Source organism: Anoplopoma fimbria, chromosome 2 (assembly GCF_027596085.1).
Source record: "Anoplopoma fimbria isolate UVic2021 breed Golden Eagle Sablefish chromosome 2, Afim_UVic_2022, whole genome shotgun sequence".
NCBI classification, from domain to species: domain Eukaryota; kingdom Metazoa; phylum Chordata; class Actinopteri; order Perciformes; family Anoplopomatidae; genus Anoplopoma; species Anoplopoma fimbria.
The window spans coordinates 24,325,117-24,352,504 of NC_072450.1; the positions used below are offsets into that span (position 1 = coordinate 24,325,117).

The 27,388-nt window shown below is 40.6% G+C and overlaps 1 protein-coding gene across 1 annotated transcript; it reads left to right on the forward strand.

The window, feature by feature from the left end:
• Positions 1-26,507, forward strand: cdkl5 (cyclin-dependent kinase-like 5). Its single transcript, XM_054618629.1, has 21 exons — positions 1-32; positions 2,588-2,622; positions 11,194-11,239; positions 11,320-11,456; positions 11,892-12,012; positions 12,095-12,154; positions 13,070-13,160; positions 15,169-15,271; positions 15,804-15,890; positions 16,517-16,597; positions 16,739-16,914; positions 17,519-17,882; positions 18,006-18,492; positions 19,338-19,684; positions 20,984-21,085; positions 21,416-21,521; positions 22,037-22,172; positions 22,535-22,640; positions 24,025-24,186; positions 25,255-25,521; positions 26,046-26,507. Exons 4-21 carry the CDS (start codon positions 11,361-11,363, stop codon positions 26,454-26,456), a joined length of 3,303 nt encoding a protein of 1,100 aa, XP_054474604.1. The 5' UTR covers positions 1-32; positions 2,588-2,622; positions 11,194-11,239; positions 11,320-11,360; the 3' UTR covers positions 26,457-26,507.
• The last annotated feature ends 881 nt before the right edge of the window (positions 26,508-27,388 follow it).

Sequence of the window (27,388 nt, forward strand, 5' to 3'; positions counted from 1 at the left end):
TAAGTTTGAAGTCCTTGGCATTGTGGGAGAAGGTGGGTGGTTTTTTTCAGGGCTTTATTGCATGTTGGTAGAACGTGAGGCCTACAACTCTGATCCTGGTGATCAGATGAGGTCATTACCATTGTGTGTTTTCAATGGATTCTGGGTGTTAAAGCAGCCTGTGGTGCAGTTTGCATAGCACAGCTGAAACCTGCGCATCACAGTTGTCCGGTCTTGTTTTATGTTTTAACACAATACAGAGGGTATCTAAAAGGGTTTGCGAGCCTCGGAGCTTGCAGACGTTTCTCATAGAGAAGCATGTAATCCTTCGAGACTGTCCCCGTGAAGAAAATGACAGCATTAGTCATTTGTTTACCATATATTCTCAAATAGTTTCCAGGGCCTTTATTTACCTCGACTGCTGAGAGAACCAGGCTTTTATCTGAAACGGGTTTTTCTCGCATATTTCCCTGTTTTAAATCTTAGATATCTCAGATTTTGTTAAGAATCCTCCCAGTTGCCTGATTCATTTGTTGTTGATGCAATCCTCATTGTTACCGATTGTCTTGATAGTGTACGTTCCCACAGCGCTAATTTCATCAGTGCAATAATTTCTCTAATTATTTCAAGTTGTTTCCAGTTTGATGTTTCTTTTTCCAGCAAGGTTAAGTTACCATCAATGTAGTGTATCATAGCCAGATGTATCTCTACAGTGCTGTGTCCACAATTGTCAATCTGTTAAAGAGTGCTAAAGAAATTAGTCAAAAACCTGTAAATGTCAATGTTTTCTTGATTGGGTTTTTGGTTTAAAAACAAAAGGCGCTTGCTAACAAGTTGCTAAATGAGACTACAGACTAGTACTGATGGAATTAGTGCTGTGGAAATGTACAATGTGGTGAATTTACCGTGTGATCAGAGTACAGGTTGTTCCAGCCCTGGCTATTTGAGAGTCTGACATTATTTGAATACCAGTTTGTTTGAGAATTTAATGTAAAAGACAAAAAACACGGAGACCTCTAGTGGCCGTGTGAATAATGACTCTTGTCCGTCAGGATCACAGGTGAATGTAGCTTGACGATGGTATAGCGCTGCAAACCTTGTAGGCAAGAGCTCCAGCTTGATGGTTGTATCACAAAACGTTAATATCACATTCGTGTTAAGTTCACATTTCAGTCAAACAGCAAATTCTGTTTTATTTTAATCCTGACAACGACTATTCTTTAACCAAAACCAAAAATTTCTGCCCAGTAGAGGGGGCAGTTTATGGGTTGTTTTAATATGACAAACCATATCATTGATCGTTTTGTTTTGAGGACTTGTTGGATCTGAAAATAACAACATTTGAAGATACACATTTGTTTTTTATTGGGCTTATACTAGTATTTTATCAGACTCTATAGGTATATTTACTTACTTTTAAGCCATGGACAATTTTAACATATAATAAGGGATTGGATATTTCCTAACCAGAAATGCATTCCTCTCACAGGGAAACTTTTACTATTACTTTATTTTTCCGAAAATATCTATAACGCCAAGGTTGATCATGAACATAAGCCTTGATTGTATGCATCAGTGTGCGCGTCCTTGTGTGTATTCAGAAGAATCAACTCTTTCTCCAGTGACAGCATCGATTGCTGGTCAGAAAATTAAATAAATGAGGATAATATTTTAAGTCTAGCTGCACACCACACACAAACTCTTCACACATCAAAAGAGACCATGAATGATTTCTTTCAGGCAGCAGCGTCATTCCTAGCTCACTGCAGTGAGTTGGACTGACATGTATCCCGGGTTTCACTCTGATGTGAGAAGACAGAGTAACCAAGTGTTTATTGTTCTGTTGATAATTCTCACTAACTGTGATCTACATCGATGCTTGTCAAGATACATAAATCAAAGAGTTAGACTATTGAGAACTGCAATTAAGTGGTGAGACATTTAAAGCCACAGCAGCACCACTTTTCTTGTTTTTTTATGTGCTCAACAAACAAACAATGCAGTCTCCTGGATAATTTAACAGTACTTTATATTTATGTTATTGCTGTGAGTTTTATTCATGTTTTTATTCACTATTTTTTTTGTTCTCGCCTTGTTCTCTGCTTGAATTTAACATTTAAACTGGAACAGGATCGTGTGATTTGTGTGGCAACCAAAGCAGGTTGTAAATTAAATAATTAACTTCAAGTCTGGCTGACATTCTTAAAAAACATAGGCCTCAATGACCTGACATCTGAAATATGGATGATCAACAGAGAACATGGTGTGCTTAGCAAAGGCAGAAAGCTAAAGGGACACACGTGTGTGTGTGTGTGTGTGTGTGTGTGTGTGTGTGTGTGTGTGTGTGTGTGTGTGTGTGTGTGTGTGTGTGTGTGTGTGTGTGTGTGTGTGTGTGTGCGTGTGTCAAAGTGTGTGTGAGTGTGTGTGAGTGTGTGGGAGAGAACGTAAGCCTCCGCCTCACATATTAACGGTATTTTCTGGTGGTTCTCACCTACTGCACTTGTTTTTTATGAACATGTTTGTGTGAGGTTTACAACACCAAAACAGTAATTAAGGTGTCGAAACATTATTGATCTTTTTGTGTGTTTCTCTCTATTTTTCTGTCCAGGAGCGTATGGAGTGGTGCTTAAGTGCAGGCACAAGGTAAGACAGCATTTCTCCTTTTTGCTCAAAAATATTTATGGTTGGCATCATTGTGATTTGAAGTCCAAGCATTTTGAGAATTGAAATCAGACGATGATGAAGAAATGTGAATCAATATCTAATATCCCAGTTATCTTCTTCTACTACTTCAAATACACGCTTGGAAACACAAAAATGCTGTGGTATCTTCCTCTTCTTGCTGTTTTTCAAGCAAAGGCAACGTTTTCAACCTGCAGAGTTTTAAATGCTGAAGCTGGTTATTTTCAAACTTAACTTTGGAAAAAGCTAAAAGAAAAAAGTCTGTTAATTACCTAAATAGCTCTTATGTGCTATTTTATTAGCTTAACTTTTACATCAACCTTTAAAAACCTGTGAAAACAAGTGACAATTGTTAATAATAATGATGAATTCAAACAAATTAGAGTCAGCCATCAAACAGGCTCAGTCAGTACCACAGATACTGTATCTAACATTAGTTAATATTAGCCACAAAGCTACACTAGTCACATTTACATAAATCAGGTTTAAATGAATGCAAGTGTGACACATAATTCACTCAAATGATGATGAATGCAACCATGTTGCCTTATCCTGCAAATCATTGTCGTACTGGGTTTATTTTTGTGGTACTGCCACATTCTAATGTTCCTGCATTTTAAAAAGTTAGCAAACAGGCTTGTAACTTTAGCGACACCTTTTCCATCTATGGTGTTGAATCCAAAAAAAGCTTTCACACATTTTTTTTCTTTTGGTGGCAACCAATTTGAGCTTCCCCAAAACTTTTCAGAAAACTATGGATGATGTCAGAGAGACTACGTTTATATTTTGCACAGTCTATGGAACCCACCTGTAAAGTCTTGTGACTGCGTCTTGTACAGTTGTGACAAACCCTCCACAGACAGACAAGAAAACACATAGCAAAGTACTCAGAAGCCCTTCAGTGGTTGTTCCCATTATAATAGGTGTCTCCAGGACCACATTCTGCCATCATGAAACACACACACACACACACACACACACACACACACACACACACACACACACACACACACACACACACACACACACACACACACACACACACACACACACACACACAGCAAGGTGAAAGTACCAGGCAGCCAGAAGCTGTCATGGCTGGTAATCAAACTAGGCCACCGCTCCACCAGTAGAGTATACCCACTGGAACCAGCAGAATGAATGTACACATCAGTTAGATTTCTTAAGTGTCTGGTTTTCTATTCCTTGTTTCATTCAGATTATTACATACAATGTAATTCAGTCGTGGAGGCATTTTGACAAAGTCTCAGGAATGTTGTCAGTCTTGTTTGACACAAACAGTTTAGAAAGCTACACAAAGTATCTGAGTGAATACACCTAGAAACAATCTCAGAAGCTAAAAACATATTAAAATCCATCAACATTGTTATGAATGAAACACCAAACTGATGTCCTGGCTGGATCAGACTGGGGTAATGGAAGATTACTGCAACTATTGTTAAATCCTACATTCAAGGCCTCATTAATAAATTCATGTTAAGTTTAATCTGAATGAAAGAAGCAGTTACTGAACAAGTTACACATCAACGACATGACATTACATTACTGTATGACACATCGTACATATGAAATCTGGGGTTAGAAATATTCCGTTTAGGAACTTTCTCGTTTGAAACCCATGTTTTTACCACCAAATCCACCTACGATGGTGAGCTAATGCCACATCACATACACATACACATACAGCACATACATATGAGTGACATTGATAAGTAAAAAGGGCAATAAATCAGTGGCTTTTTAGCCTTACACACCTCAATAACTATTGTGAAAGTAATCCCATATATAAAAATGTGAGATCATCACACATTATGTATTGTAAATAGATATCAGATCAGTAGATATTCAAGAACCATGCCAAAAATGCACCATTTTAAGACCGTATACTTTTGCAACTGTCTTTCTGAATGTAAAAAGAGAAGACTCAAACATTCATTTAAGACTTGAAAATTGTGGTTAAAGATAATTAGGTGCTCTTTACACAAAACAGCCATTTCCACATTGAATATTGCTGAAACAAAACAATAACCATCAGCATAACAACCATTATTCTCATCTCATCAAGCCAGAGGCACTAGTTTGTTATAACAGACATCAGCTTTGGAAGTTAGTAGGTCAATACTGTCACATTGAGCAACATTTATAATTATTATTTTATATTAGTTTATTTTGTTCTAAGAAAGCAAAAAAAAAAGATCTGTTCATTCAGGAAGGTTGTTTCGGACACGCTGCCTCATAGAGGTAAATTGATTTGTATCATTCGTTAGTTGCTACTAAGGGCTTAGGTTTAGTTACAAAATTTAAATCAATCAAGTAAATAACAAATCAAACTTTGTTATTGTGTTTTCTATATAAATTTAAGTAAAACAAAAACTAGAAATGATATGTTAACCCCTGCATTGTACTTACATCATTTAGTTTTTTTTATAGAGTATCTTTGAATTTGTATCTTAACAAAAAGAACCAGTCTAGTTGAGTTCTGGTGTATTTTTAAGATATATATATCTAGATATAGATACATATATTACATGTAATTTGAAGGACTCCGGACCCTGAGTATTGTCTGCAGGGATTGCTCTCACGCTAAATACAACCAACTCCAGCATTAAAGTTGGCCGGCTTGAATGCAGCCAGAGAGGCAAAACAGCATCCCCACATCACCCTGCACCACTCACTGCTGCTCATTAAGCTTATTGCTCTGAGCTCATAATGATAATTGAAGGCCACACAGATTGTGTATCAACATTGTTATCTACTCAGATGTCAGCTCACGTGGATCGTGGTGGCTGAATAGTTAGAGATCAATGTTCAGAGAGACTTGAGTAAAAATCAACCTGAATCTATAAAAGTGAACTTATTCTTATTCTACAAATAGACCGACACTTCACTTCTTTTTACATTTTACCTCAAATAGATTTCTCACGTGTGGAAATACTTTCACTCCTCTTCACTGAATCAAACTGAGCCGCATTGAGCTGCATGAATCTAAAAAAGATCTGTAGTCCAGGTTCATTTGCACCATGTTCTGCTTTGACTGCATAGAAGTAGATGTTTCTGGTCTAATTTTGCATCATTCCTTCTGTCAGCACATTTATGAACAGAATATATTTGTGAAAAACACCTCACTCCACACGGAGAGCGAGAGAGGACTACTGTGGGAGGAGTGACAGTCGCAGCAGAGTCAACGAGTGAGAAGAAAGGCATTTTTAAAAATGTTTAACGCCGCTGATATCCTAATGTGTTTCTCAGAGAGGAATCAACGGCAAGAAAGAGTGAATGTGATTTCATCTTTGGTCATCATTGTATTATTGAAAATGAATAATGTGTACAATCAAGTTCTAAGATGTGCTTTATTACAAACACTGCATTATATGACTGATGAAGGGGACATGAAACTAAACTGGGCTGATTCATTATGGAGTACTGGGAGTGCTCTGTGTTTGCCCTCTGGTCCCTTATGCCATTTGTGCATGTTTCTCTCATTTTAGCCTCTACAATTGACCAAGTTTTTCTCCATGCTTTGCTTCATTAAAATTTCAAATGATCCATAAATAATATACATTGAGTGAAACCCTAAATATGCAAACGCTTTCGCTCTGGGGACACGGACAACATGACATGGTTAGCAGAACATGATGGTTAGATTGGAAGTTGCAACTCGGGCAAAGGCAGATAAAAGATAAACTGTAAAAGAACATTTTGCACTATGAGACACGTTAAAATGCAAGCGACTGGGAATTTATTTGAAATTTGTTGTCACATTTCCAATCGTCTTCCAGAGTCTGTCTCAGTGTGTGTGTGTGTGTGTGCACGGATTAAGGACTTTGTTTGAAGTAAAAAGCTGCATTTGTCAGACAAATGTTCTCTGTATCAGCACTAGTTTAGAAAGGAACAAATATGCAAAGTAAAGATGTCTTGGCTTCCTGATTGTTTTTTGTATGCAACAGCTATCGTAGGTTATTTTGGATGAACGAGAGAAGTAGACACAGAAGCTTCTAGTTATTGATTATGACTTCTTTTCTGTGTCATGAAAGCTCCAGAAGATGTGTCATATTGCTCAATACCGCATGGAAAATGAAAGCAAAGAATCAGGGAGAAAGATTAAAGAAATGGCTAGCCGTGTGAATAATGTGGCTGAACCTCAATAAGTTTTCATGCTTGAGCCAAAGCCAATAACAGGAATTCATCATTTTTCCGTCTCAATCTCCTTTTGATTTTATTGGACCGTGAATTTGGTTCCCGGCGAATTTCTTTAGATGCAAGCTGTCAAAGTTTGGTTCCTTTCTGTTGCACTAAGTTACTAAGAGGTGACATGTTTCCCACTTATATAACAGTCGTAGGGGATTCATTTTCACATGTAGAGCCGGAGACTCAGACCATGGCAATAAAAGCTTTTTAGCTTTGCTGCAAGAGAGCAGTTATTTTTACTTTTCGCAGCTGGAAGCAGGGCAAAAGAGAAAAAGGGTGGCAGAGAGAGTGTATGTGTGTGTGTGTGTGTGTGTGTGTGTGTGTGTGTGTGTGTGTGTGTGTGTGTGTGTGTGTGTGTGTGTGTGTGTGTGTGTGTGTGTGTGTGTGTGTGTGATGGAGAGGAGGAGGTGCAGAGGAAGGTACTGAATACGGAGACTATGCTGATGGTAAATGGGTCACCCTGTTAGGAGTCGACAGCAGACCCGTGTGAGGGAATCAGAGGCAGCGGGCTGAAACCCAACCAGGTGACTCAGAAGAGACTCACCGTACTACCAAGAAAAGAAATGCATTATGAATGTGTGTGCCTGTATTAATTATGTATACTTTACAGTGCAGTACGTGTTTGATGGAACATTTAATTAGCCACACCAACGTGTGCTGGCGTTTGTGCTATGTTCTGCCACTTTATGGAAGTGTTGTATTAGCGTATGTGGGTGTGTGTATGTGGAGGCTTATGTGTTATCTTGAATTTTTGTGTTGGGAGTGACAATAGCTCAACCTACACGCTAGCCAGCGTTTACCGGTGCCTGTACATTATCTCTGTGCTGTATTGTAGAGCTTAGGTGATGTTATTTAATTACTGGGGGTTGATCTTCACTGACGCTTTGATAGTTCAGTAATTGTTTGAGCAGTTTGTCAGGTAAAAAACACAGGTCTTTGCTTATTTTCTTTCAAAGTTTTAAGTTAAAATCTTGAGATACTTTTGGTGTTTTTTAGTAATTTGAGAACATCTACCTGGGCTCTAGTTCATTTTGAATCCCATATATATCGGGAAAAAAAAAAACCACTGTTGCATCATAGCAAGATGAGCCCAGGTTCGATTCCCGGGCTAGACAGCCTTCTGTGTGGAGTGTGCATGTTCTCCCCGTGTCAGCGTGGGTTCTCTCCGGGTTCTCCGGCTTCCTCCGACAGTCCACAAACATGCAGCTCAGGTTAATTGATGACTCTAAATTGCCCGTAGGTGTGGATGTGAGTTTGAATGGTTGCCTGTCCAGAGCTGAGATCGGCCCCAGCCCCCTCGCCAACCTGACCAGGATAAGCAGTTAAAGATAATGGATGGATGATTCTGTTTTGAATAAGGTTTTTGTCACAGTTTAAAGCAGTTTTATTCTGAATACAGCCTTGATTAGCATAAAGTCAGTAGTGTGGTCATTATATTTCACAATATCAATCCGCTTTAAGATATTAATCCTTTGCCAAATTAAGAAACTATTTCAAGTTCTTGAATACTTGTGTTGTTAAATGCATGTAGACTCTGCATACATCGGCCACCCATTGTTGACTTATTAGTTAATAGATGCCAGTATTGGGACTTCATTGTGTTTTCTTGAATTTAACAAAGTTAACTAAAGTTTACTTGACATGGTCCTTTACCGGTTATTTAAGTACCGGTACTTTACCGGTTATTTAAGTACCAAGAACCTTGCCGTACCATGTTTGCAACAAAAAATGCAGAAAGAGGTTTCATGATCTGGTTGTACTGTAAGTTGAATCACTTGTCAGTTTGAGAGTACCAGACCAGGCATTTATTTTCAATTTTCATTATTTTCCCCCAAAATACATGTTAAAGGCCTACACATGGAAAAACAAAGACTAAAGAAAAGAAAAAAAGATAAAGGGCCAAAAGAAAACAAAATGGGTTTTGAGGGATGGACTGAGATAAGTAAAACACAGGAACATGAGTTAAAGAACAAATAAAAAAAATGCCAATTTTAAAGCGCTTTGTCTATTGAGTATATGGTAGCCAGTTTTTCTGTATTAATCACACGATGGCACACAGTAACACATAAATGGCTGATGTTCAAGCTTTACTCTGTTGTGACAATCAGGGGCTGCTCATGTCATCAGCAGAAAATTAGCAAGCCAGGGGCTATTTTTAGGTGTGCTGACTTAACAGTGGCTCAAAAAGGTAAATCAATGGAGGGCAGAGATGTCAAACATAAGCAAAAGCATCATCAGCACATCACAAGCTGCTGCCACCACAGGGCTTGAAATGTGACATGTGCTGTCAAGAGTGTTTTTTTTATTTTGCTTGGTAAACACAGCCAATCTCCCCGTTTGCTATTCAGTCGATTTCCTTTCACTGGAAACTAACTTTACTCTCAGGATTAATTGTAAATTTCTGGCTATAAATCCATGTTTCATAACATTCATCTCTTGTGTGAACATCTGTATGCAGTTAAACAATTGGCTTGTGTGAGTCAGGCGCTGGCAGCGGCGTGCAGCTCCTCACAGCATGGCCTCGTTGACACAGAGGCCGACTCTGTTGTCTGACCCTCCGTAAACAAAAGGACAATAGAGGAACATACAGAGGACTGAGACAGAGGGTGTAATTCTTTCTGGACCGCTGTTGTCACCCACTCCAGCATCAGCATCCAACGTTTAGATTAACCAGACAGGTTCTCCATTTAATCGATTTCGGCAAATATTTCCCAGATTTGAAAAATGAGCACACCTTGCTTGAAAATAAAATAAACAAACATAAGTACATTTGCACATGAACTTTGACAGCTGTAGTTCAAACACCAGCTTGTAACATTAGCTAGTAACATGTCAAGGTTTGAAGTGCAGGTAGCAAGATAATTCAAATGCAGATACAGATGAGGACACAGCAGGAAGTAGGTTACAGGCATGAAGTCCAGAAGGCAGGAAGGAAACAGGGAGCAAAGCTCCATACAAACGATGCAACAGAGACAAAGCAAAAAAGGAAATGGACCGGTATATATATATATAGTGACTGACTAATGGAGGAAGTGGGAACAGATGGGCAGAGGTCTGGTGAGTTCAGGGCTTACAAGAAATGAGGGACAGGTGAAACTAATCAGTGAGGCAGGAAACACACAAGGGCAGGATGTGAAACGTCAGGAGGAGTTAGCCTTTCAAAATAAAACAAATACAAAACAAAAAAACACATGCTTAAACATATAATAGGTTCATTCAAAGACCCCACTCAGGTTTAGACTGTTGGTCATGAAAATAGGCCAGACATCAGATGTGTTGTGAAAAAGCTCACGCTGTTACATGCCTGCAGTGCAATGTGTGTGATGCATTCTCCATCCAAAGCCATTGGTCTAGGATTATGTATAGCCTCGCAAACTTTTGTACTATTCATAAAAATAAGCTCCATAAATACAGAGGGGACTTACCTTAAATCAGAAGTTCCTTGCTCCCCAGATTCTTCGCAAAACTCGTCTGTTTATGTGCATGGCATCAAAACGTTGACCCTTCAGTTGCTTTAAATTTGAGGATATTTCTATTTGTACTGCAGCTTCTCACTGGTTTTAAACACAGTCCATTTGGATTTATATATTCTATATATTATTATATTCTACTGAGAAAAAAAAGTGTTAAAAGCATGATTTCCTTCTGGCTGTGTTCACTGTATTTTGCCCAATTCCCCAACCCCCAGCACGGATGTAAGCAGCGGCAATCCTGACAAAGAGTATATGAAGACATGTGTTATCATTCTATGAGTATCCTGTTTGCAAACAAATATCTGATGTTCTTGACCTGTGAAATGCTGCAACAAAAACCTACACCCTTGTATTGTTTCCCAGTTTAATACACTATATACTTGATGTCTAAAGCTGTAGCACAGCCTTTGAAACAAAGACGCGGCAAATCTCTTAAGCTGCATCAATGCCAGCTTGTTAAATTCAGCAAGGTCAACCAAGAAACCTGCAAGAAGCTGAAGAAGACCTATGATGCATATTAACTATGGCAAGGATTTTTTTTTTGTGTGTGTGTGTGTGTGTGTGAATGCCCTGTGGTAAAATAATTGAAAGGAGAGCACACAGCACGGCTCTTGTGTTGCCACTGCTGGCAACTTGGGCACATATGCAGGAAATTCATTTAAATATCTGCACAGTTTCTCTTATTTGTGTTTTTCACCTTTCGTTCTACAAATACTTTCTATCCATTAGGTCTGATTAACATTTTTAATGCATCTTTCTATCTGGCCATCTATCTCAGAAAGACACTTTGTTGACCCAATAAATTGTTTTATTTCTTCTCAACGTAACGCAAGTCTTCATATCTTCACAGGAAACCAATGAGCTGGTGGCCATCAAGAAGTTCAAAGACAGCGAAGGTGAGTGAGTGAGGGAGACGAGGAGGAGGGAGAGAAAGAGGAGCAGCGGTATCATCTCTGTCTCTTTCATTTCCGCACAGAAAATGAGGAGGTCAAGGAGACGACGCTTCGGGAGCTGAAGATGCTTCGGACACTGAAGCAGGACAACATCGTGGAGCTGAAGGAGGCTTTCCGCAGGAGGGGGAAACTCTACCTCGTCTTCGAATATGTCGAGAGGGTCAGCTTGTCATCATTATTTCAGGCTACATGCACACTTGAATTCTTCTCTCCACTCTCTGTATCCAGGCTCCATGTTTCAGGATGCTGAGACTGCTCAGTTAAGCATAAAAAAAAAAAGCATCACCATGGCAACATATGAACTATGCTGTTGGTGAATAATGGTATTCCCCACTGTGTTGCCAGGGAATCCAGCCAAGTGTTTACTTCATGACAGGTTTATTTTCATGCCGCACTCCAGTCACTTTAGTACGGTGTCCCCTCACGCTCTCCTGGTCAGGGTTTAAAAAGGAAAGCAAGAAAGAGCAGAGAAATCCCCCACTGTAAGAATTATCTGGAAGAATATTCATATTTGAAAGCACTTTCTTATATAATCAATGATATAAACAGTCATAGCTGCAGCCACGTGTCCTAGCTTTGTCTTGTGGTTTTTCAGAACATGCTGGAGCTTTTAGAGGAATCGCCCAACGGCGCACCGCCCGATAAAGTCCGCAGCTACATCTACCAGCTCATCAAAGCCATCAACTGGTGTCACACCAATGAAATAGTACACAGAGGTGAGGATCTTATATTTACTTCTATATTTATGTTTCTGCTGCAGAAATATCAGTGTGGTGTTGAGTGTCGTCTGTCTTTCAGACATCAAGCCGGAGAACCTCCTCATCAGCTCCGAGGATGTCCTCAAACTTTGTGACTTTGGTGAGTCGTTGTTCTCATCCTTCCGTTCTTTACAGCAGCTGTATTTGTCACATTGAGTTGTTGGGATTTACATGTGCAGGGCAGTAAAAAACATACTTGCAAGTTGCCTTGTCAATTAAAGGAAATTGCTTGTAAAGTCAAGGTATATGTTTACCAGACTGAATCAGCTTTAACTGGTTTATTAAACAGGCTGCTGTATGTGCACATATGTCCTAATGCTGTCAAATTATCTGTAATTTTGCACTTAAATCTGTGATTTCAGTTTAGCCAGTTTAGTTTATTGGGCTCGGTTCTCTGTGGAAAAAAAAATCCCACCATTAATTTGTCACCATGTGATTTGTGAGGATCAATTCTGCCACTGGGAAGCAGCCAACCAGGTCTATAAAACCCAGTTAGCACAATTCATCTGCCAAAGGTATATGTCAAGAAAGTCAGGTTAATGTTGGGCACCTGTGTCCCCTGTAATGTACTGACAAATTATATTGATACAGCATAGTATTTATATTTTACTGTCTCCCAGGTATATTACACATTTGTTTGCAAAATCACACGTTCAGTTAGCTTTGCATAATTCTCTCTAATGCATCCTACTGAGTCAGCTGGGCTGAGATTTGCTTGATATTCACTGTTGGAGCTGACATTCTGTTTATTGTGGTTTTTCATGCTTAAAACGAATTATCTGTGCACCATTTATCTAAAGCACGGCCTCAGCCCTCCTGCAGTGACATAACTAATTAGAGGCTGGTCACATGGGATGATGGCCATGTTGTTACTGTAGCTGTCCAAACGATTTGACTGTTGATTGCATTTTCTTCTTACTGATAAGCTATTTGTATTTATCACAGAGAACAGGATGTCTCAAATACAGTACCAGTATCTACATGACTTGTTCATTTCCATGTTCCTCTGGCTCAGGTTTTGCTCGTAACCTGTCTGAGGGAACAGATGCCAATTACACTGAGTATGTGGCTACAAGGTGGTACCGCTCGCCTGAGCTGCTGCTGGGGTGAGTGTGTGTGTGTGTGTGTGTGTGTGTGTGTGTGTGTGTGTGTGTGTGTGTGTGTGTGTGTGTGTGTGTGTGTGTGTGTGTGTGTGTGTGTGTGTGTGTGTGTGTGTGTGTGTGTGTGTATCTGTGTATGTGTGTGCGTGTGTAGACACTACCCGAGAAACAAGGAGAACGAGACACTGACCTCATTCAGTTGGGCTCCAGTTTTTGTATCAGATTGGGACACACTGATCCATCACTTTCTCTACTGTTCCCAATACCTCAGTTTAGGTTGTCAGTCGACCAATCAAATGCCAGTGCTCTAATTTTCTCAAATAAAAAAATCTGTCGAACCCACTGTGAAGAGGTAATTAGAATCATTAATGTAAGGTAACATGAGGCCAGGTATTGCTGTTGCACTAAAAACTGCCATGACTGAATGAAACTGATAGAAAAGATACTGAGTTTTATAATGATACCAAATAAACTAAAGTAAAGCATTCATCATCCATTATCATCATTACAAACTGACACCTAAAATCCCAAATGTGTCTAGCTGAATTTTTTTGGCAATTGTGTCTAAAATAGGAGTTGCAAAGGGCCGGAAAATTTGTGGTTAATTTCCAACAAATTAGGCTCAGGAATTAGATTGTTTTGCACAATTTCAATGTAAAAATCCTACTTTTTGCACAGCACTCTCCCATCACACATACAGATGATTTTCCAGCGTGGCATTAAATAAGAATTCAGTGAAGTTTCAGCCCTCTGCATGCTCAGTGCATTCTCCCATCACATGTGCAGCCCACACTACTGCCAACGCTGCTGCACTGAGCCGAAGGACGACCTGCTTTCATGTAAGTTTTAGTTACATTACTGTAGTGGGTACATTTTATATTTCTTTATCATATTAAATTCAACCAGCAGATATTAGCCTCAAGCAATGTACTCACTTTACAACTTGTTAACACCTTCTGCTAGTTTTTGCCAGCTAGCTGTTACAATGTGGGGCGTTGCTTGATTGTCTGTAGCTAATTGAGGAATAATTAATTAATTAATGAATCTATCTATTTCCATTCATTCCTCATTGTAAAACATTGATTGGAGATTAGTGCATCTCCAGTATGAGACTGTGTACGTTGTTGACACACTAAAATATGCTACATATATATATATATATAACAGTTCTGGGAACAACAAGTCATATCTAACATATTGCCCCTGTCTTGTAAAATCTGGTGTCTCCAAACCAACAGCTTTCATGACATAAAACAACATCTCTGTTTTCAGCTTCTTTTCTTTTTAAATAATCCAGTGTTTAATTGTTTATTTAAGTAGGGAATTTTCTCAAGGTTCAATTTATAGAAATTAAGTAAATGTTAAAAAAACTTAACAAAAAAACACAGATCTTGTAAACTCTATAATATTGCATTTTCTTATTTTTTTATTTTAATTTATTATTATTATATAAGAGCTATATTATTTTTGTCTGTATTTGTGCACAAAATGTATAATATCCGTTTTTTCATCATATCACAGTGGAAACAGGTGTCACTCTTTTCCATAGATAGAGCCGATGATTCACCTGCTCCAACATTATGACACAAATCACCGTTCACAAACCACACCGTATACCCCGAGACCCAATTTCTGTTTCTTGTCTTGTTTTTGAGGCTTTTTGCTGCACTGAATGTCCATTCTAGCTTGGAGACAGCTGAACGTCATCTAGCCTCACTGCTGTAGCCTGATTTAGTAAATGCCCTGGAACATTTATTGAGACAGCGTTTGAATGCCGCCCACTCAAATACTCTCTCCCTCCAACACCACCGCTCCTCTGCTTCTCTGCTGCCAGATCTCTCGCCATTTCTCACCAGACTCCTCAGCTCCGTTACCTCAGAAATGACCATCTCCTTTATTATGAGAAGATGGCCATCCTTTTGTTTTACCGCCCCACCACCACCACCATTAACAGCACCCTCATCACCATCACTCTCATAATCCTCCTCTCTCTCTCTCTCTCTCTCCATCTCAGGGCTCCCTATGGAAAGGCGGTGGACATGTGGTCGGTGGGGTGTATCCTCGGGGAGCTGAGTGATGGACAGCCGTTGTTTCCAGGGGAGAGTGAGATAGATCAGGTTGGTTAGGAAACGAGAGGTCCATTAGTTCGTTAGCTGTTTCGACAGAAAATGAATAAAGGAAAAAAAGCAGTACTAAAACGATGGTGAATATTGGACTTGCGTTTATCAATTCACAATCCAAATGAAAGATAAATGAATGACATGACAAAAGCGATATCCGTATATTGGACAAAAAAACCCACTTCAATGTCTATTCAGTCGATGTTTGATCGTTTTACATGATTTTCATCAGCAGGTAGATTTTTCCAATGTTGCCATGGAAATGCACCATAGATTTTGAAAAGTCCTTTAAGCACTTGTCCGTATTGGTTTAAAAGTTGAGGCTGAAAGTTCATTTTTGACCTTGCGAACATCTCTAAATGTTTGCACTAAATCAGGGATTGTTTTGTCAGCAGCTGTTACCAACTTCAATATATATATACAGTAAAAAAAAACAAAAAACTGACATACTGCAAGAGTCTTGTTGGTGAACGAATGAAGTCTACTGTCACACTATTAACCTTGACGGCATCATTTTATTTACCTCCAGCTCTTCACCATCCAGAAGGTTTTGGGGCCGCTTCCTGCAGAGCAGATGAAACTCTTTTACAACAACCCTCGCTTTCATGGAATCAGGGTAGGAAACGTTTCTCCTCCTTCTCCTTCTCCTCCTCCTCCTCCGCCTCCTCCTCCCTGTTTTTACCTCCTTTCCTTCTCTCTCCAGCTCTGTCTCCTCTCTCTCTCTCTCTCTCTCTCTCTCTCTCTCTCTCTCTCTCTCTCTCTCTCGTGGCAGTGTTCCCAGCACCATGACTGAGTGGATTGCTATGACTCATGAGATAGGTGGTTGGTGTTTAGTTTAGCAGCAAGAGAAAATGTCCCAGAAGGCCGAACAAGACTTTTATGTGTGTGTGTGTGTGTGTGTGTGTGTGTGTGTTGATGCTTTTTTGTGTGTGTGTGTGTGTGTGTGTGTGTGTGTGTGTGTGTGTGTGTGTGTGTGTGTGTGTGTGTGTGTGTGTGTGTGTGTGTGTGTGTGTGTGTATGTGTGTGTGATTTGGTAGTTTGTTTAGTGTGATCCAGTGATAGATTTCTGTGTGATTTGAACTGAGAGATGGTTTTTACTGGCAGGAACATCTATTGTATGTTGGAGATCATAATAGTAATTTCAAATGCACGGAAAAGTTCAGTTTTGATACAAATTTGATGTGTGTGTGTGTGTGTGTGTGTGTGTGTGTCCGTGCGTGTGTTCTTGTGTGCGTGTGTCAGTTTCCCTCAGTCACTCACCCTCAGACTTTGGAGAGAAGGTACCAAGGCATCTTGAGTGGTTTGATGTTGGATCTGATGAAGGTAAAACATCTAAAACTCTAAATGTATCTTTATTAAATGTACATGGACCTGTTGTGTCATCCATCCTTAATCCATCCTCTTCTGCTCCTCTTAACCGTTTTCTATGATTATCATTGGTATTGATACACGTTTTCCCATCAGAACCTGTTGCTGCTAAACCCGACTGAGCGTTATCTGACGGAGCAGAGTTTGAACCATCCGGCCTTCCAGCCTCTGAGGCAGGCAGAGAGAGAGAGGCCTCCTCCTGCGTCTCCCAACCCGCCGCGCTCCTCCAAGAGGAAAACACACCATCATGGAGAGAACACAGTCCCAACGAGGTCCGCCTCCTTTATTTTTACTCTCTGTCACAGCTTCTAAATGCAGTCTTCACACAATCATTTTTAAATTCCACTTCATACTGGGACTAGGGCTGGATGATATTGAGGGTAAAGCAAATTCTTTATCATGTCATGGTACAGTATATGTTATATAGGTGTCGTGTGAGCCAACCCTCATTCAGGGCATCCCTAGAGATCTTTAGCTCTGAGAGGAACAGCTTAAAAGCAAGTGAAAGCCACAGTGAGTGAAAAAAGACTTAATTTGACTCTTATGTGGCTCTTGATTCAAAGAACCTCACAGCTTTTGTTCTGACTTGAGAATTTTAATTATGAACCAGATTTTTTTTATTTAAGTGAATATATCACAGTAATTTGCTCTAATGGCTGCAGTCCTCGCTTCTTGATACAAGCATTTTTTTCCTGAGAGAAGATGTCCCTTAAAAAAAATAATTCAAATTTAAGCATTTGTTTTTCCAAGCAGTAGTAGGATTGTTGGAGTAAGAGGTGAGGTGAGAATGTTGTGTAACGTGCTGGTTTGTGCAACGTTCAGAAAGTTTAAGACGTTTGGATGAAGTGTTACCTCTCCCTCTCTCTGCCCCTCCAGGAGTCACATTAAGAGCACGAGCCGTCGCTCCAACAGCAAGGAATGTTCCAGCCTCCCTCGCCACGGCGACCTCCATCACCTCGGCAAGACTTTCCTCAACGGCAACAAACCGGCACCTTCAAGCTTAAGTCCTACGCTCCACCCTAAGGCCCAGTACATGTCCCAGACCCTCAATCGTTCTGTCTCATCCAACAAAGACCTGGCTAACAACAACCTGCCACACCTCCTCAGCCCCAAAGAAGCCAAAGGCAAGACAGAGTTTGATTTCAACTTGGGACCTTCCCCAAAGCTGCCGGACCAGGGACACGGGGCCAAGTACGGCCACAGCAAACCCAGCTCTTCTCGCTCTCAGCAGCAACAGCAGCAGCAGCTGCAGCAGCAGCAGCTACAACAACAGCAGCAGCAGCTGCAGCAGCAGCAGCTACAACAACAGCAGCAACAGCTGCAGCAGCAGCAGCAGTTGCAGCAGCATCAGCAGCTGCAGCATCAGCAGCAGCAACAGCTGCAGCAGCAGGCTGGCCGCCACACCTTCCTGGAGGGCAAGACCAACACTCTGCAGTCTGGAGCAGAGAAGCAACATGGCCGACACACCCACAGCATGGCGGACTCCGCCCATGGATCCATGTCCTCCTCTTCTAAGAGCTCAGCCTCTTACCTCAGCCTGTCCAAGAGCCACAGTGCGCTGAGCGATGCCAAATCCGTGGGGAACCTCAGCGACGGTCGACTCCACCCAGACGACCCCAACTCCAACACAACAGCAGGGGTGGGCCCCGGGGCCCGCTTCTTCCCCGCCAGCTGTTTAGACCTCAACGCCCCCTCAGTCCCCCAGGTCCCGCCTGGCAGCCCCTCAGCTCGGCACAGTGACCGATCGGGGCACAGTCCTGCCTCTCGTAGCAGCGGCAATGTCCGCATGGAGAGCAGCACGCTGGACTCCTCATCCAGACACAAATCCAGACATAAACCTCTGGCACCAGGTAGGTGTGAGAGCCCAATATGTATTCAAGAGTCAACTTTATTGTCCTGAATTAAGAATGGAAATTTGGTTTTGACTTCAGGCTTCTATCAGCCTTTTTCAAGTCAATATTATTATTCAAGGTCTTTAAAAGTATTTATATTCATCAAACGGTAGATCTCCACACCCAAATTATTAATATATTACCTTTGACATTCATAATCCCTAAAGAAAAGTAAGATACTGTGAGTCATTGGTTTTAGAGTCCTTTATTCAGACCTCTTCAAATGGTCACCAGGTCTAGTTTCACCAGCCACAGTTCAGGAGTATAAAGACAGGCATGTGGGAACCATACCACAAGATAAGAGTTTTCTGTACTTTAACAAGTCTCAACAAAGCATCTTCGGGATACAACAACTTCATGATCTACATAAGTCATACATTTAAAAAAAGCCTTATGACCAGTTCCCAGTATATCATCTGTACCTGTTATCTTGGAATTATTGTAATGGCTGACCTGAAATAAATGACAACTTTTAGATGTATTACTGGAATTATGAGCAGGTTAATCAACAATTTTGAGAATTGATTAATCATTACAGTAAATTCATCAGACAAAATGTCAGACATTTGCTGGTTGTAGTTTCTCAAATGTTTCAGTTTTTTTTTCTTTTTATGTCTATTAAATACTAAATACTGGTTGAACAAAGACCTCTATGACACCTATGGAGGTGTCATAGAGGTCATGGGCATTTTTCACACATTTTATAATTTGAACACTTGATCAACCAAAAAACAAAATAATCAATGCGGAAAATAATCGTGACTTGAAGCTCTAATGACTTTTATCTTTCCGCTCTGCTGCAGAGGAGGCCGGTGCTCCGGAGCTCTTAGACCCAGGAGGAGCAGGGATGCCCTCCACTCACACTCTGCCTTCCCCACATGAGTCTTATCATTACGGCCTGGGCTACACCTCCCCATTCTCCTCACAGCAACGGCCTCAGCGCCACTCCATGTACGTGAGGAGAGAGCGCCACCGGCCACACGGGATTGAGGGTGGGATGGCGGGCTTGCCTCCACCGGGTCAGGCGATACCGACGCGCGCCAGCAGTCTGCAGCTCCTCTCCCCACAACTGCAGCACCGGACCACCCTCACTGGACACGGACACTCAGTGAGCTCCTCCAGAGAGGACTGCACGGACGACATGACGAGGGTTAGTGGCAGACAGTCCTGTTAGTGTGGTGGGAGATAAAGGAAACATTCACCCTTAAATAATACTGGAAGAACAATGATGTATGTTCTCTACAAAAAGACAAATGTAGACATAAAATGTTCTACCAGAACTACCAGCTTAATGGAAAGCAGCCGGTTTCGTATACATATAGTTCAGGATCCTTTTTGCCTTTTGTTTAAGCTTAAAAAAGCAGGTGATGTCTGACACTGAAAGCTCTGAAGTCACATTTTAAGGACATCAAGTGTCAATTATGATGGTTTTAGACTAAATACCTTTTTCTATTTCCTTTTGTCTATTTCATCCAAATTATAGGTTTGAAATAAGTAAAAAAAAATCCTTGGACTGGTGGGATATATAGACTTTAGTATTTCAAAAACCATGGCTACAAATACTTTTTTTTTTCTTTCTTTTTTACCGTCTCCATGGTAACAGCAACTTCCGTGGTTGGTTGAACTTTCAGTGTGATTGTTGGTAGTATCACCATAAGTGGGTGATAAAAGACAACTACAAAGAGCACTTGCTACAATTTTGTAGCTAAGATAAATTTAAATGATTATTTATCTTAATTTCATTATTTAGTTAAGTCGCACAACAAAAAAGCAGAGAGACACATGACATATGAAAGACAAACCAATACAATAATAACACAAAATATTCCAAGAGGACACAAAGTTAAAAAGGAAAACTACAGAAATACAACTGATCAGTTAATGAATAAGTCAAAAGTAATGAAACAAGATGATCCAAGAGGCAAAAAATATGCAGATGACAGTGTATGCATTATTAGGTATTTCACTGTAACCTGACATTTTATCCTAATTACAATGACAAGCAGTGCAGCAGGCTCAAGAGACCATAATGCAATGCTGTCATAAGAGTTTTAAGGAAGTATTGGAAAACCTGTTGTTGCTCCACCATCACTGAAGCACTGCATCTGAAATAAAACCATCAACTGAACGCCACAAATTAAGGCGTTTACTAGGATTTATTGAGAATGATGTTGGAAATTTAAGAAGCAGGAGGAAAAATAGTATTTTTTGATGCTTTAGTGTCTACGGGTGAATCTTTCCTTTATTGAAAATGTGTGTGTATGTCACAAGTTGATGCGTGTGTGTGTGTGTGTGTGTGTGTGTGTGTGTGTGTGTGTGTGTGTGTGTGTGTGTGTGTGCGTGTGTGCGTGTGTGTGCAGGGACTGTCACTGTCTCACGTTGTCATTGCCTCTGCTTCATGCTGCTTTTCCAGTCTGCTTTGACCTGCGCCTGTCCATCTTCCCTACAGAGCGAGCAGCCCCCTAAAGACATGAGCCACCCTTGTGCCCCCATCAAAGACTCTACGAGGGACAACACTGCTGCTTTTCATACACAGCGCTCTAAAAACGAGGTCCGACCCCATGACTCCTCCCTTCCTCCAGCCAGTCCACCCAGCACAGACAGTAGCTCTTCTGACCGCTTGTTTCCATAGCTTTTTCTGTTTCTACTCAGCTCAACAGCTTCACCGCACGTTGTCGCTGGTATAAATGTAACCTCACTGAGAAGCTTTAAGATTGTCACCGATTGTCTTGTGCATGCGATAGCTAGCGATGAAAAGATAACATGAGATTAAATGAGATTATTCATCACAAATATCAAGATGCTGAGCAACTTTGTATGGTCCTGTTTCCATGTGTGTACTTGTGCGTTTGTGTGTCCGCATGACGTATGCGTCTCTTAGGTGGGCATGTATCACGACCCTCATGTGGAGGATGCAGGTTCCTCCAAGGAGAACCGGATGATCTTCACTGAGTCCATGCCTCGGAGAGTAGGCAGCTTCTACCGAGGTAAGGGACGGGAATCACAGAGAGACAAACTGTGTGTGTTGTGGTATCAGGAAAAGGAAATCATTTATTAGTTTAGTTTAGTTTAGTTTAGTTTAGTTTAGTTGATATAGACATCACAGTAGCTAAATGGACCAAAAGGAAACGTTTAAAGGAAAGCCCACTTCAAAGGCTTATTCTTCCTATTTAGTGGTATTCTTTTCCTTTATGGATGACTTGTCAAATGACATGAAGTCACATTCAGTTTGATACAAAAGTTTGGGGTTTCTGACTGATCAACACATTTTAGGAATAAAAAAACAACTATTATACAGGGAAAAAATCCATAACTGACAGAGTCGGACATATAAACTTGGGCTCTAATAAACAAGGCAGACATGGTGGATTTTGGCAAAAAAAACATGTGGAATAACTCCCAGAACTCATCAAACATCAAAGATTTCGAACATCCAAGGCAGTAAAAATCTGCAGAGATACACACATTTGAATACATTTCTCTCCTCCTCGTGTCTCCTCAGTCCCCTCCCCCAGACCAGACAACTCCTCCTCTTTCCATGACGTTGGCGGCCAGGGTCGAGGGCCGGTCGTACCCGTTGTACCTGGAGACCCTGTTGCCATGGTCAACCACTCCAAACGCCAGACGGCTTTTGACTGGTGATGATTTTTATTTTTTTTAACTGGCATGTCATGTGACTGTGACCACAACATAGTACATGTACATTCAAGGTTGTGGCAATATTTATAGTTGTGAAAAAGGAGCTGAGCTTCAGTAATACAACGTGCTTTGACCTCAGAGGTAGACATCTAATGATGGTTGAAATATTTTTTAATTTACTGTTCTAAGAGTGAAGAATTACTGGTATTAAGTGTCTGTATATTTTTCTATTACTTCAATATATTCAGGTTGTGCCGTAGCACATGAGACATACTGGAAAGAAGTCACCGTTTAATCCTGAGCTTGTAATTATAAACATGAGTCATACAGTGTGAACAATTTCTCCACATTTGCCACATAGGGCCGCCGCAGAAGCAATGGTCATGAATCCTCCAGAGCCCGCCAAAGAGAAGGAGAAACAAGGCTTCTTCAGAGCCATCAAAAAGAAAAAGAAGAAGACACAAATAGTAAGACCATTTAAGTCCTTTCATCCAGCACACATAGAGATATCGCCCTTGGTTCAATGTTTCCTTTATTTATTAAGTTAATTTTAGTGTGTAGTAAACGCTGATCAGTAGAAAAATTATTATGTAAAGGTTTAGTGTTTATTTGTGCTTAAAAGGGAATTACAGTGTGAAGGAACGTTGATATTAACCACCAAGGGTGTTAAAGGATTTGTTATTTTTATAGTTCCATTTTTTTTCAGTTTTATTGGTAATAATAACATTAGACTTGTAGAGTGAACTGCTAAAATCTGGTAACGGGCCAAGAAGCACAAGAAGTCAGACAATCAGACCGATTATAAAAGGCCATAATTATTCAAAGTTATCAACAAAGACAACAAAGATGATCTGTAAAAATATTACCCAAACTATAAGCATTTATCACAGTTTACAGACCAGCCTCCTACAACCCCTAACATTGACCTGCTGCACTCTACAAAGTTGTTCACCTACACAAGTACATTTTCTTTCCAAATGAGGCGAAAAGTTTAACAAAATGTTCTAAAACAATTCTCAAAAGAAAACGCAAATGAATGCATGTTTGTCTACACTATTGTTATGGGAATATTAGGAGTTTAAGATGAAGAGTTGACGGGGTTCATTTTCAATTCCCGTTAAACCACTGGAGAGGAAGATGATGCAACGAGAGGATGTCAATTAAAGAATGCCACTCAAACACAAAACAGTGGAAATGTTGCATTCATCTATTATCTATTAGTTAATAAGGATACAGTCTCCCCATTGGTCCACACAGATCTGATGTTTTTTGTTTCATGTACCTCATGACTGATTCGTTAAGTCTGTTTTTTCTCTGAGTTTGGTTGCCTTTTCTTTTTATCGATACACCAACTTTCCATTTTTGCAATATTTTGCCTTTTTTTATTTTCAGTGTTTCTGCTCTTTTTTTTATGTGCAAACTGAAAACGTGCAGTAAAACAATTATGGAAACACATTTTTGACTATTACCAACATGTTGGACACACTTTTAGTTTTACCTCCAAACAATGTGGTTAAGATAACCTGGCAAAATGTTTACAACCTGTCTGATCATCTAGTGATGTACCAATGTCAATAACTTTGGGTAGTACAATGTTATTGCAACAGATAGATATGATGGCCAACATAACCACAACAATAAAACAGAATTATCTTAAAAGTGCTGCTCTGACCTTCCATCCTTTATTTTCTGTTTATTTTAATCAAATATTTATGCTATTATTGATTCTTTGCTTTGTATCTACTGCTAAGTGGTATTTCCTTCTGATGGTTTAGGTGCTGCATTTGTATTTCTGTTGCTGTTTAAGAGATTTGTGTTGAGAGTTGTGGCTGTGCGTCTTCTGCCCCACAGACGGACATGGAGGACGGGAGGAACCCCAGCATCAAGAAAAGCCTTTTCCCGCTCTTTAGCTCTAAGAATAGCTTAAAGCACAACTCAGCCGTCAAAGTCCTCCCTGTAGTCGCCTCGCCCATGGCACAACACCAGCCTACCGCACCCTACCCTGCCTCACCAGTAATCTAACCTCAACACTACGGCTGCATGTTAACTCGCACCGCCGTCACCAGAATCACTCACTTTGAAATCTTCTCAAGCGACTCATGATTGATTGAATTTGAAATATTTCAATTTCAAAGTGTTTCAAATGCATTTCCCCTAAGTCTTAATGCTGCACGGTTTTTGTGCATCCATCATGTCTTTGCTAAAACGTTTGTCAAATGCAGTCACTTTGTAATCACGTTGCATTTTGAGACAAGACTCATCCTTTTCATATAAAACATCATATGAGGATCATGTCACCATATTCAACACTCATGTATCCAAACTCATACTAAACACATTGGTGGAAGCTGCACTGCGCTGCATGAGGCAATAGTTGGACATTTTGAGATGTGTGCTTTTTTGCTTTCCCTGCCGAGAGTTAGATGAGAAGGTCGATACACTAATCTGTCAATGAAACATGAAGCACCAGACAGGAGGTTAGCTTAACTTAGCTTAACACACAGACTGGAAACAGGGGGAAACAGCAAGCCTGGCTCTGTCCAAAGGCAAAAGAAACTGTTCTTCTCATCCAACTTATTGATAATTTAATATTTCTTTAAGTCAATTATCAAGCAAAATAGCCAAATATATTGTATATAGTATAATAATATATGATTATTTGCATTTTTTGTTGTTTTATATTATGTAATTTAATCTTTTCTTTAACTGTTGATTGGACAAAACAAGAAATTTGAAGACCTTTTAATTTGACCTTTTCTAATGTTTTATATATTAAACGATGAATTTACGAATAAACAAAGGACAATGAAAAGAATCATCCCAGCTGCAGCCCAAATGTATATTATATTGTGAAAACACACTCAGACACGAAAAATTTCTGAGAGCTGCATTCTTTCTGTATGAAGTAGTCACTAATCACCATCCCATCCTCCTTGTGTTTGGTCTGGTGCTGCCAGAGGTGCATGAAGAACCTCGTCGTGATTTAAGTGAGACGTGTTGTGTGATGAAGACCTGAGTGGTAACCTCGTCTCAGAGAGAGTAACATTTACACAAAGTGTGTGTTTGTTTCTCAAATGTCAGGTTCCTGGTAATGGACAAGAACACCTGTCCCTGCAGAGGAGCTCCAAGTCGTCCTCTCACCACGGCAGCCGGCGGAAAAACCGGGAGCGATCCCGAGACAGAGACCGGGAGCGGGAACAGAGCCGGGACCGAGACCGGGACAGAGAGAGAGAGCGAGAGCGGGAGAGAGAAAGAGAGAGGGAGAGGGAGAGAGAGAGAGAAAGAGGGAGAGAGAGGGAGAGATTGAATGACTGGCAACCAGAAAAACCAGTGGACTCGCACTCTCAGGTACGTAGCCTGATGTTACTTACTGGTGACACCAAAATGACCTCATCATAATACAATGTTGTTTTCTGACAGAAACAGACCCTCAGTATGAGTCATTAATACATAAATGATCTGTAAATCATGTCATGTTAGACATTCTGGGACCTTTTTGTCTTGGTTTTTATAGTTTTGTACTGCATGTTAACAGATTTTTTTAATTTAAAGAACACATTTTCAACCGAATAAGTTTTTACCAGACTGATTCATTAGAGTAAACTTAGATAGAATGAAATAAGAATAAGTTATGATAATAAAGAAGTAGGGTAGGATGTGAAGGTCTGTCTAAGTCCATTACAGCTCCTTATAGTCCCCAAATGGAAATTAAAGGAGAGAATTGGCCTTGTAGAAACACTTGTTTATTATGTACACTATTCCTTCTTCTTTTACTTTTAGGTTTTACGTCTTAACTATGAAAGAACACAGACAGGGATGATGGACTAACACACTAACTCATTCATCCACTGTATCTCTTTCTCTCCTAACAGAGTCAACCACTCAAGTCCCTCCGCAGGCTCCTTCACCTCTCCCCCTCCTCCTCAAATCAAGGACAGCCTCCTCCTCCTCCTCCTCCTCAAGACCTCCGCTTCCAAGCCCCGCTCCCTAACCCCCCTCAGCCCTCCTCCAAAGCGGGCTACCCCGACGGTCGGGGCCACACCGAGAGCAGGGGCCACTCGGGGGTGAGCGGCTCCGCCCAGGCCAAGAGCCGCAAGCCCAGCTATCCTCTCCCCGGACAGATCGAGTCCAGCTGGCACGTGTCCGCCTTGCAGCGGGCTGAGGGCGCTCAGTTCACCCCCGAACAGCTGGGCATCAAACCGGGGCAGAACGGGCCCACCTTTACCCGAGCCTCCCGCACCAGGATGCCCAACCTCAACGACCTGAAGGAGACCGCGCTGTAAGCCCCTCCCCCTCACTCTGCCAAATCACGCCGCCTCCAACACGTCTCTCCATCCTGGAAGTATCTGCCGGACGCAGACATCATGGTACTGTAGTAAAAGTTTACACGAAAGCCTATTTCACTGGATCGAGGCCCTCATTCAGAAACGCAGTGGTGTGCTGATGCTCCTGTCTCTGACCACGAGAGGCAGAAAACCAGTAACAGTGTTGTTTAGGGAATCAAAGACAGGAGAGGGGCCCATTCCCTCCCGGGATGCCAGTACTGTATCAGTTGTATGTTATTCTCTCTCTACTTAACAAGGTTAGGACATTAGAATAAGCTGATCTTTCCTGTCGAGGAGACACTGCCCACATGGCCTCTTTGCTGCCATCTTGTGCTCACAGGACACTACAGCAAAGCAACACGTCAGACAGACACTGTCACACGCCAGTGGTCACTGAACTCTAATGTTTTTTCAAGCTCTGATATTTGATAAGAACAAATAATGAAAAAAAAAGGATTTATATCAACATTATTTATTAAATATTTATTTGTTTTAAATTCAAGGATATAAGCTATAAATGACACAGTATGTAGGCTATATGGGAATATTATAAGGTAATAGAATTAAATGTGTAATTGCAAGAGCTTTAGTTTCGACACAAAGAAATGCATAGATATTTATGTGTTGATAATACAATATGTCAAAAGGAATATTTAATAATGGTGAATGTCCTTTTTTGTTCAATTTGATATGTTATTAGGAGATTTTCACATTAGATCACGTTATTTTTCACCTTTTTTTCTGTTTTATCAAAATGTAAAGAAGTATTGATGAATACTTGTTGGCCAAAGTAGAAGAAAAAAAAACTTGGACATTACTCACAAAATCAGCGCATCACTCTCATGACATTCGTTTTTTGAAGTTTTGTGACGGGTCGGGCTATTTGTCAG

Coding starts and splice junctions, on each gene's coding strand:
- cdkl5 (XM_054618629.1), top strand. CDS start 11,361: ATGCTTCGGACACTGAAGCAGGACAACATCGTGGAGCTGAAGGAGGCT. Junction 16,915..17,518: donor GAGAACACAGTCCCAACGAG/GTCCGCCTCCTT, acceptor CTGCCCCTCCAG/GAGTCACATTAAGAGCACGA. Junction 19,685..20,983: donor GCACGGACGACATGACGAGG/GTTAGTGGCAGA, acceptor TCTTCCCTACAG/AGCGAGCAGCCCCCTAAAGA.